An 11,377-nucleotide genomic window follows, 5' to 3' on the forward strand; every position below is an offset into this window, starting at 1 on the left:
GTAGCCACGCCCCCCGTGTGGCCACGCCCCTCCCAATGATCTCGCGATGCCCGGCTTGTGGGCGGTGCAAGCCCTGAGTGGCGCCGACGAGGGGCGGCTCTGAATGGCGCAGGCAGGGGGTGGCTCCGCGGGCGGGGCCCCGGGACAAGTCGCCCGGACTCGCCATGGCCGCCTTGCGTGTCCTCCTGGCCCTCGCCCGCAGCCCGATGAAGCTCCAGGCCAGCTCCTCGACGCTGCGCTCCTTCGCCTCGGGTGAGCGGGCGTGTGGCTTCAGGGGCCGGCGTGCCTGTCCTGAGCCGCACCCCACGCCTGACCTCGACTCTTGGTGGACCCCAGACCTCCAGGCTGACCCCAGCCCCTAGGCTAACACTAAGGCAGCCCGGCTGCACCCAGCGTCCGCCCTGACCCCTATGCCATCCGGCCTCAGTGGACAGAGGGCACTGAGCCAGGTGGTCACTACCACCTGTGGCCGTTTCAGCGTTGACTGAAACCGAGGCGATGCCTTCACGTGTTGAGTGCGTTTAAGAGAAGTGCCGGCCGGCCGCGAGCCCAGTCTCCACTGTCCACCCACCATCGAGCTGTCCGTGCACAGCCTCCCCCCCCCGGTGACCCCGGATTCCCGTGCTGGAGCAGTCAGGCCACAGCTGGCCCGGGGCCCGTCCTCGTGCCCGAGGCCCAGCGCGGCTTTTACCTTCAGCCCTGACCTTCCCTCTGGTCATAGCCACAGCGGCGGTCATCCTCTGGCCAGCTGAATGGGACAGGCTCGCCACGACATTCTCCCAACTACTGACCAACCCTTGGGCAGTGCGGCTGTCCCCCCTCCACCTCCCCTTCACACTGGCCCCCAGCCTGCCCTCCTGAATGTCCGCACGCTCGCCTGTCCTAACCCCAGCCTGGCGCCCAGCAGGACAGACGGTCCACTGCAGTCGGTGTCCCCACCAGCAGGCGTGAGGAGCGGGAGGACAGCCTGGTCTGGGCTGGTGCCACATGTCCCCTGGTGTGGTCACCAAGGGAGCCCTGCCCTCTGTGCCTCGTCCCCGCAGGTGCCAACTTCCAGTACATCATCGCAGAGAAGAAGGGGAAGAGTAGCAACGTGGGGCTGATCCGACTGAACCGCCCCAAGATGCTCAATGCGCTGTGCAATGGCCTCGTGATGGAGCTGAACCAGGCACTGGAGGCCTTCGAGGGGGACCCGGCCGTGGGGGCTGTTGTCCTTACCGGCGGGGAGAAGGCCTTTGCAGGTAGGCAGGTGGCTTGAGGGTGTGGGCAGTGAGACGGCCAGCTGTTGGCATCCACCAGACACTGTGGGAGAAAAGAGAAAAATGGGCAGACTCTTCCTGTAAAGAGTCGTAGCCTGGAAACCTGGGGAGAGTCCCCAGGTCAAGACAATCTGACAGAGGTGGGTTGGCTTTTTGCAGGAAGAGGCAGCCATTGCAGGGTCTTTCAGACTGAAAGACATGTCCGTGAGCTTGGGTGAAGTCTAGAGTTCTAGAACTGTGCTAGGAACTCTATATAGGGTGTGGAGAACTGTAGGTAAGGCACTGTGTATAGGCTATATAGAACTCTGTAAGGGGCTCTGTATGGGTTGTGTATGATGCTAGGTAAGGGCTCTGTGTGGGGTATATGTCATGTTAGGTAAGGGGTTCTATAGGGTCTATAGGACCTGACAAGTTTTCTATGTACAGGATATGTATGTGTAGATACATGGAGAGAGAATCTGCTATGTGTGAGTTCTGACTCCACGGTCCACAAGAACAATGCCGTCTGGTGCAGAAACGCTGCTGACTCAGTGTGCATGTCCACAACAGCTCCAGGCTGTATGGGAGGGCTCTGGGTTCAGCAGCAGCATAACTGTCACGTGTTACCACTGTAGCCACGTGCGCCATGTTGGGTGCCTCCCTGCCAGGTTGGCTCTGGTGTGGGAGGTGATGGGGACGGCTCTGGCTCAGGGTCTGCACTCCCGTGGTAGAAATTCTCTGTGTTCTTTCTAGCGGGAGCAGACATCAAAGAGATGCAGAACCAGACGTTCCAGGACTGCTACTCTGGCAAGTTCTTGAGCCACTGGGACAGACTCGCCCAAGCCAGGAAGCCAGTGATTGCTGCAGTCAATGGCTATGCTGTGAGTAATCGCTCCAAGCTCCCACCATAGCTGAGACTGGAGTTTTGGGTTAATGCCTCCAGTCATTCCCAGGTCAGCAAGCGCCTCTCTTCCGTGCCCCTAAAAGCCAAGCGTGTTTCTGTGACAGGCAGACAGGAGCGCATCCCCCACCAGGCTGAGGACACGTGGTATTCACGTGACGTTTGTAGCCCATGACACCTCTCACCACCATTCAGGCCTGTGTCCTTGGTCTCGTGTCTCAGGATTGAGTCTGAGACACAGTTGCTGTCCACCTGGAGAGGGTCTGTGATTTCTTTATGTAATAAACTGTCCTTTGTTGTAGGCTGGGTAGCCAAATCCAATCCAGCCTTTTTGCAGGTCATTTCACTGACACACAGTCTCCCTGTTTGTTTAGGATTCTGTGTGGCTGTTGTTGGGCTCCTTGGCAAGCTGAGTGGTCATCAGAGGTTTTGTGGCCCACAGAGTGAGAACAGCACCCTGTGATTGACCTGCCCTGTCCTGCCAGGCTCTGTGTCTTGTCCAGCCTATGTGCCAGTCCATCATAACTGACTGGCCCTGCTATGCCTGGACTTCGCACTGTGTCCAGCTAGTGTGCCCAGCCACCGTAACACTGACTGATGCTCCCTGTCAGCCCTGCCATGCCCAGGCTCTCCTTCGTCTTAGCAGAATCTTAGTGAGCCAATCAGTAGCTTTCTGACTAGGTTCTGTGTCCACAGCTGGGCGGGGGCTGTGAGCTGGCCATGATGTGTGACATCATCTACGCAGGGGAGAAGGCCCAGTTTGGACAGCCTGAGATCCTCTTAGGAACCATCCCAGGTGAGTGACCAGTGGCTTGCAGCATGAAGCCACAGTGCAGACACTCCCAAAACCAGTGCTCATGGGAGTACTCGGTGATCTCCCGTGACAAGCTTACAGAGCCTTGGAGCCAGCATTCCAGGAGGCCAAGATTACAAAGCCAAGTCAGGAAAGTATGTGGGCCAGTGAGGCAAGTCCCATGGACCACCACTAACTGCTGACCATCCCTGTGTCCTCCCTGCTGTGAATGTTGAGACTGAGCCTGAATGGATGATGGATGTCTCTTCAGCCTCTTCAACACTGTCAGCAGAGGAGTGGGGCCAGGTAGTAGTCCCTCTCATCTGGAGGGGTCAGCACTTTGGGCTGGAGGATACTGACGGTGAAGGAGCTGCTTGGTTCTTAGATGCATGTTCAGAAGGACTAGGAGGGGGAACAGCGGCTCAGAATCTGTGGACCTCTCATCTAAACCCTGAATGGGTCTGAGCTGTGAATATCCTCTGAGTGTGGCCAGATTCTGGAGGGCTTGGGCCTCATGGCTTGAGCATTGGAACCAAGCATTTGTTGAGTTTCTAGCCAAAATCTACTGGAAAGGGGCCTTTGCCTGGGACGTGGGGGTTGGGAGTGATGAGGCTTGTGGGCTTCTAGGAGGGTGAGCTGGGGAGAGATTGTGGGTCTAGGACCTACACACTAGGTTACTGTATTCTCAGAATGTTTTGGGTGCAGGAGGGATGCCAGCCTGCAAAGGGCTTGGTTGTGGACTTCAGAGCTAACTCTAACAATGGGTCCTTTTCAGGTGCAGGGGGCACGCAGAGACTCACGAGGGCCATCGGCAAATCGCTGGCTATGGAAATGATCCTTACTGGGGACCGGATCTCAGCCCAGGAGGCCAAGCAGGCAGGTGTGACCATAGTACATTACAGTGGAGTACAGAGAGACTCAGATGAACAGTGTCCTGTGACTGCAGGCTGCCTTCCCTCTCTGTCCTGAAATAGTATACACACAGAAGAGTGACTAAGACACACACACAGGTCAGAAACTCCTTGGAGGAGCCTCAGACCACCTCACGTCACTTCACCAAGGGAGATAAGATCTTCAGCCACTCCGCTGAGTCCTGAGAGGCCAGAATCAACATCTAGTCCTCTTGTCCATTTACGAGTTCTGACACCAGCTTCCCCTCCACATACTCTCTTCCTCATTTGAGTCCAAGAAGTTATTGCATTGGCTGCACAGAACACCTAGACCATGAGCACAGTTAAGTTTACTAGGGAAGCAGCCTATTACAGCTCAAGATTAGTACAGCCTCTTAGCTCTGCCTGCAGGCAGGCCTCTCCCCGACCTGAGTTCTGCTGACTTCTTGGGCTGGTCCAGCAGCTTCCCTGTTCAGGCACATGTCACAAAGCTCTTTAGCTCTATCAGTATCAGTAAATGTCCAGAAGCCACACTCTACAGAAAGCTGTGGCCCAAAGGTGCTCAGCTATTTGCTCTGTGGGTGAGAACACCCACTGTGCTGTCTTCTGCTGATCTGGTTCTGCTACCACTTTGACCAGTTCTTTCGTGAGGGTTCCATACATCTTACCATACATCCTGCCAAAAGCCCCATTGCCGTGGCTAGTGAGCGGTCCATTCCCTCCATGGGGCTTTACTTCACCCAGTCACACGGTAGGAGGGACAAAAGCTGTGGCTGGAAAGACCACGTGAAGTGATTCTCAGTACAGAAGTCAGTTTTCTTGGTGAAATCTGACACTTCTCTAGAAGTGAAAGGAATGGTTGTTGTTAGGTGCCATCAAGTTGAGTATGACTCATAGCAACCCTGTGCACAAATGATCTGAAACCTGTTCTATCCTGTGCCGTCCTCACACTTCCTGACGCAGAAGAGCCCAGGCAGCAGTCACCATATCAATCCACCTGATTGAGGGTTGTCTTCTCCTTCACCGACCCTCCACCCTTCCCAGCATCGTGTCCTTATCCAAGGAATAGCACCTCCTAGCAACATACCCAAAGTATGTGAGGCTAAACCTCATCATTCTTGCCTCCAAAGAGCACTCCAACTGCACCCTCTCCAAGACTTACCTGTTCTCTTGGCCATGCATAGGATGTTCAATACTCCTTTCCAAGCACTACAGCTCAAACGTGTCAATTTCTTCCCATCATCCTTATTCATGGTCCAGCTCCCAGATGCATAGCAAGTGATCAGAAAAACTGGCCAGAATCAGACGTTCCTTAGTCCTCCAACTGACATCAGTACTCAATAATTGCGAGAGGTCCCTAACTGCAGATTTTCCCAGTACAATACATCTCCTTATTTCCTGACTGCTGGTACTAAGAGTGTTAATTGTAGATCCAAGCAAGATGAAGTTGTTGACAGTTTAAGTCTCCTCTCTATCCATCATGATGCTGCCTGTTGGTCCAGAGGTAAGAATCTTTGTTTTTTGACATTGAGATGCAATCCATGCTGAAGGCTGCATTTCTTGATCTTCTGCAACAAGTGTTTCAAGTCCTCACTTTCAGCAAGCAAGGTTGTATTATCTGCATGATCCCAGTTTTTGATGAGTCTCCCTCCAATCCTGATGCCACATTCTTCCTCATAAAGGTCAGCTTCTTGAATAATTTGCTCAGCGTACAGATTGAATACGTATGGAGAGAGAATACAACCCCGACACACTCCTTTCCCAATTCGAAACCATGCAGTGCTCCCCTGCTCAGTTCACACAACAGCTTCCTGGTCCAAGTATAGGGTCTACATTAGCACAATCATGTACTCTGGGACTCCCATTCTTCTCAGTGTCAGTTACAACTTGTTATAATTCACATAGTCAAATGCCTTTGTATAGTCCCTAAAACACAAATAGACATTCTTCTGGTATTCCTTACTTTCAGCCAGGATCCATCTGACATCAGCAGTGATGTCCCTGGTGCCACAGCCTCTTCTGAATCCTGCTTGAACTTCTGGAAGTTCCCTATCTATGTACTGTTCCAGTCGTTTTTTAATGATCTTTAGCAGTATTTCACTTGCGTGTGATATCAATGATATTGTTCCATAGTTTCCACATTCTAGGGGATCACCTTTCTTGGGAATGGGAACAAATCTGGGGTTCTTCCAATCTCTTGGTCAGACAGCCATCCTCTAAATTTCCTGGGGTAGACTGGTGAGTGCATCCAAGGCTGCATCTATTAATTAAAATAAGTCAATTGGTATCCCATCGATTCCTGGGGCCTTATTTTTTGCCAGTGCCTCCAATGCAGCGTCTACTTCCTCCTTCATTACCATTGGCTCCTGTTCATATGGTACTTCCTGAAAGTTTTCAATGTCAATTCTTTCTGGTACAATGACTGTGTATTCCCTCCATCTGCATTTGATTCTGGGTCATTGACTATATTGTCCATAGCATCTTTCAGTTTTGCGACACAAGGCTTACACTTGAAGGAATGTTTACATTTCCTAAAATGGAGAGTCACACATTCAACAAATGACTGATGTGTGTTCTGCAGGATTTGTTAGAGCAAATGAAGTAACATCATGTCAGAAGGAAGCATGGGAAGGAGGAACAGTGAACAAGGGGTTGTCAAATGACTCTCTCCTAACATCCATTTCCAGCCTAATGTGACTTAGCCTCTTATACAATTTGACTAAGCCGTTATTTCTAAAGCAAGCCATGGAATCGTTTTCAGTGTGGGGTGTTAGTGACGGATTATAGCCCAGGTCAGTTCTAGTTGGAATCCGTAAAAATCTATTTTTTAAAAAACAACCATTTGATACAGGAAGAAGGGAGATTAAATAAATTCTAATCAGAAACAGAAGCATCACGAATTTGACTAAGAGGAAGTGAGTTCAACTACAGATAATTCATTGAGCATTGCAAGTTACAAGAGCAAGTTTATCTTACAAGATTTTGTTAGTTTCCTCATTCCTACAGTGTTATCTGCCTCCTTATTTTAAGAAACATTTTTTATCTAGTTAAAATTTACAAAGAGCCTAATTTGAGGGTCAGAATGTGAAGCTACAACATGATGCAGAGTGTCTTGGCAGCACCCTTTCCACTAGGACGTCATGCTGTCTGACCTCTGAGGTCAGCTCTGTAAACATTAACAGGCATCAAGAAATTCTTTTTCCAGGTTAGAAACCTGACACTTGCCTTTTTGTTTTCAGTTAGAAGTACTTGGACCCTCTCTCTGCCAAGACTGGATAGTTTCTTTTGAAACGTAGAGACAAAATTTTTATTGCATTTAAAAATAGGGTTTTTAAATGAGATAAGAAGTTAGCCACTTCTTATGTGCCAGCACCTCAATTTTTATGATGAAACTCACACTGTTAACAATAAAACATACCTACTTCCATACCCAAGGAGCACCCAACAGCCCCCCATGGTCCTAGAGCTGTGTTCCAGCCTTCCACGTGTGGCGACCAAGATCCTCCTGTCCTGGTTACCTGATCTTCCATCATGCCATTGGCCTTGCAGACCTGTGCTCCTAAAGACCCTACCAACTCCAGAGTGACACCTGCACCTTCTCCCCACAGCAGCATCCACCTTCTGTGTTTCAGGTCTTGTAAGTAAGGTTTTTCCTGTTGAGACCCTGCTTGAAGAAGCCATTGCCTGTGCAGAAAAGATTGCCAACAATTCCAAAATTGTCGTAGCGATGGCCAAAGAGTCCGTGAATGCAGGTAGGGCTCAGGGTGGGCCGGGCAAACTTTGCAGAGCAGGTGTGATGCTTGAGCTTTTCCATGGGCAGCATAGAGTTCCCACACTCATGTGCTTGAAGGTTTAAGCATCCTTTGTCCCAGGGCCCAAGGACCAGCTCGTGAAGACCAACTACTGTTAGCACTTGAGCACAAAGGCCAGCCTGTCTGTCTGTCTGGAGGCCTCCTGTTCTCCCTGACAGCAAGGACCAGACTTGCACCACCTCAGGACTGCTTGGGTTTTAAACTGTCATTCATTTTACATCTCAAACACTTGTTTGTTTAAAGGGCCATGGACTTTGGAGGAGTGTCTCCTCAGGCCACCCCCTTAACCTTGCACCCATTTGCCTGCTGGAAAGTCTGTGCCAGTCTTAGAGAAACGGCATGTGCAGTGGCTTCCTTTAGGCCTTCACTGGGTGACAAATACACGGCATTTTTGCTCCTAGTGACACCTCGTTGCTTTTTCCACACCAGTAAGACACTATGAATTTGGAGTAAAAAAATAGTTCCTAAATATCAACTCAATTCTCATCTGTACACTCTCCCTCCCTTCCTCCCTAGGAAGGCTCTGGGCAGTGGCATTTCTGGTGTCCAGAGCCTTGTTAGTCTTCAGCCATTTTGCCCCTAAGCCTCAGGTCAAACATCAGGGACTGAGCATGTGTTTGTGAGGTGATGCATTTGGACAAGCTGCTGAACCAGTAAGGCCAGAAAGAGACTCTTGCAAGAATTAGCTTTGCTGATTACATATCAATCACAGTGCACTTAGAGGACACGGGTGCAGGGGAGGTGTCACTGAAGAAAGAATTCTAGCATTCCTACTTATAAATATCTCAGTTCCTAACTCCAGAGCTTCTCTTCCAGCTTTTGAAATAACATTTTCTCTTCCAGCTTTTGAAATGACATTAACAGAAGGAAATAAGCTGGAGAAGAAACTCTTTTATTCCACCTTTGCTACTGTGAGTAAACTGTATTCACTGGAGAATCACACTTTTCTCCCTGAGATCAGAGCTGTCTGTCCGCAACTGGATTCATGCTGCCTCAGATGTGGTGTCAGCTCATATCTCCAAGAGCACCCCCAGGTTACTTCTTGCCACCACAGGGCTTCTGAAATCACACCTGGACAAGCTTGGGTCGCCTTATCCCTGCTTCCCTAGACCATGCTGGTTATTTAGAAGCTGGTTCAAATGTATCTCTAAAACCAAGCATTTCTGCCAGTGACCCAATGGGCATCATTCTCATCACCATTATAATCCAGCTTGAGAGTATTAGGAAGTTGTGTCTAGGTGCCTTAAAAAAACTGAGTGCCATAGATTTGGAACATACTCATAGCTGACTCTTCAGTGGGTTTTCAGAGGCTATAAATTGTACAAGAGGAGATTGTCCATCTTTCTCCCAAGGAGCAACTGCTTTGGCTCTTGAAAAGAAAGTGGGGGGTGGGGGGAGAGAGAAAGTGAAGACAGGGTGTTTGTGTATGTATGTGTGTGCGTGCACACACGCATGTATGCACATATGTGGAAAGGATAACGATAGAGAGTCTGAGTTCTGGGACAGGAGATGCTTTGGTGAGCAAAGGCAGAGCATAAGGTTGTTGGCTTTGATTTTATTTCTTCTGCCAGAATGACCGGAAAGAGGGGATGACTGCGTTCGTGGAAAAGAGAAAGGCCAATTTCAAGGATCAATGAGAGCCAGACGACCATGCCTTAAAGCCTTCATCTAAGGAGAAAAAGTAACATCTTCTGTCTGAGAAGCAAATAAATCGTTCTCTCAAAGGATGCTGTAAGTGGAATGCAATCTCTCTCCAGCTGTGAGTGCTGGTGTGTGGGCACCCAGAGCCACTGAGCTGAGTGAGAGCGTGAGACCCTGGTTCTTCCTGGCCATGGAGCTGTCCTCTAGCAGCCACAACAACCAAATCATGACAATTTACTCACTGACTGATCAGCCACATTCTCCTAAATTGGATTCCACTCAGGAGCTGTCTGAAATCTGCATTCCTGACTTCATGACCTTAACAGAGAGGCCTCAGTAAAGATGATCTGTTTCCACGTAGTGCATGTGTTCAGACAGAAAGCACTAAGAATAGGGTTGTGTGATTAGGACTGCTGGGACACGTCTAAGCCCAGAGGGACCTGTTGTGGGCAGACTTCAAACAGACACAGTAGATGTGACTTCATTTAAAAAGATTAAATCATCTACTGGTTTGATTTAAGTTAGTATTGTTTTGGGGGTGTTTCCATTTCTTTTTGTCATTGAAAGTAGAGACATTGTAACAGGACAGTGGTCTGTACGATACAGCTGTGCTCACACTGCCAGGGTCAGTGGGACCACTACCTCCCTGCTGCGCAGCTTTCCTGAAGTTTTACTTTGCATACATGCACTTACAGGTACATGCCCACACACACAAGTGTGCATACAGGTATACACATGTGCAGGTCACAATTCCATTTTCTTTCCATGAAATGACCTTCCCTTCCCCAAATCAATGCACTGATCATCCTGCCTCTCTCGTGCAGCTCCATACTGATCTCATTTTACAGCAGGCTCCAGATGGCCCCAAGGGAGCTAAGACATGAAGTAGTGGCAATGAATGACCTCTTCCGTGCTGGCATTCAGGCCACGTGCGTGAGCGAGATACTAAGTATCCACACAAGTCCCTGCCTTAACACAAGCCGATGGAAGAGGGCCTGTTAAGGTAGGAACCTGGGGTGGAGGGCTCTTCCTCTCACTAATCACCAAGCCATGCCCACTGTGTTGACTCTGACTCAGGGTGACCTTCTACAGTTTTCTGATGCTGTACTGTACATCTTACTTAACAAGAGGAGATTGCCTATCTTTGCCTCATGGGGCAGCTGGAATATTTGCATACTGACCTATTTGTTAGCAGCATAGCTGTACTCTATGCCACCCGTGCTCCTTCCTCTTGCTGTACAGCTGTGGACTGAATAAAAGTGGGAGGACTATACCTAGACCTTTTACTCTGAACACACTGCCCCAGACTTACTGAGGAAGAAACCCAGGAAGTACAGCCTGAACGGTCGGTCACCTGGAAGCTGGGCAACATTCTGCATCCTTTGAGAAACATTCCAATGCTGCAGCCAATCAGAAGAGCACACCACCATCCACTTTCTGCTTAATGCTAGCCATGAAGCAGTTCACATAAAGGGCCCTGGGCAGCTCCATACGTAGCAAGGGGTAGACGGCATCTGATTAATGTCCTCTACAGGGAGATGAGATGACCACCAAGTAGATCAGCATCCATCCCTACACACACGTAAAACCTTTGTGGTAACTTTCCCTAGCTAGGCTTCCCATTCCTACTGCCTCCCTCTGGCCTGGGGGTGTGAACCTGTCCAAGAGCTGATAATAAATTCCTTTGTTTTACTTCATCTGGTTCTCCGCCTTTTTGCTTTTTTACCTTTCACAGCCAACAGCATCACCAAGCAGTTCCCTGGGGCCTGGAGACCAGGCACAAAGATGAGGCAGGTGTCCTAGAGGGAACTTGGTCCTATATTCTGGACAAAGGCCATGTCCTGAAGCTCAGAGGGGATGTGCATGGGCCAAAGTGGCAGTCACTGCTTCGAGCATGAATGCCCATCCCTCAGGAGTTTAGGTCCTTGGATAGAGTGCTATCCCCATAAATGGCACCAGGTACCACAGAGACCCAGTCATGGTCACAGTACTGCAGACATGGGTACATTGAGGGCCCCCTACCAGAACCCAGCCGGGTATGCTGTGTGTGTGGGAAGCTGAAGGTGGGCCTGGGGTGATGTCCACACACTTCCTTCACTGTC

General features: G+C 49.9%; 1 protein-coding gene across 1 annotated transcript; it reads left to right on the forward strand.

The window, feature by feature from the left end:
- The first annotated feature begins 164 nt into the window (after nucleotides 1–164).
- Nucleotides 165–9,271, forward strand: ECHS1 (enoyl CoA hydratase, short chain, 1, mitochondrial). Its single transcript, XM_006879853.1, has 8 exons — nucleotides 165–252; nucleotides 1,044–1,241; nucleotides 1,992–2,119; nucleotides 2,836–2,935; nucleotides 3,708–3,812; nucleotides 7,455–7,574; nucleotides 8,478–8,545; nucleotides 9,206–9,271. Exons 1-8 carry the CDS (start codon nucleotides 165–167, stop codon nucleotides 9,269–9,271), a joined length of 873 nt encoding a protein of 290 aa, XP_006879915.1.
- The last annotated feature ends 2,106 nt before the right edge of the window (nucleotides 9,272–11,377 follow it).

Source organism: Elephantulus edwardii, unplaced genomic scaffold, assembly GCF_000299155.1.
Source record: "Elephantulus edwardii isolate Elephantulus edwardi_28Jun2011 unplaced genomic scaffold, EleEdw1.0 scaffold00006, whole genome shotgun sequence".
Classification (NCBI taxonomy): Eukaryota; Metazoa; Chordata; class Mammalia; order Macroscelidea; family Macroscelididae; genus Elephantulus; species Elephantulus edwardii.

What these genes read in the sequence shown, in the direction of transcription:
- ECHS1 (XM_006879853.1), top strand. Translation starts at nt 165, where the DNA reads ATGGCCGCCTTGCGTGTCCTCCTGGCCCTCGCCCGCAGCCCGATGAAG. An exon ending in CGGGGAGAAGGCCTTTGCAG is followed by an intron (nt 1,242 to 1,991) that starts GTAGGCAGGTGG and finishes TGTTCTTTCTAG; the next exon opens with CGGGAGCAGACATCAAAGAG. An exon ending in CTGCAGTCAATGGCTATGCT is followed by an intron (nt 2,120 to 2,835) that starts GTGAGTAATCGC and finishes CTGTGTCCACAG; the next exon opens with CTGGGCGGGGGCTGTGAGCT.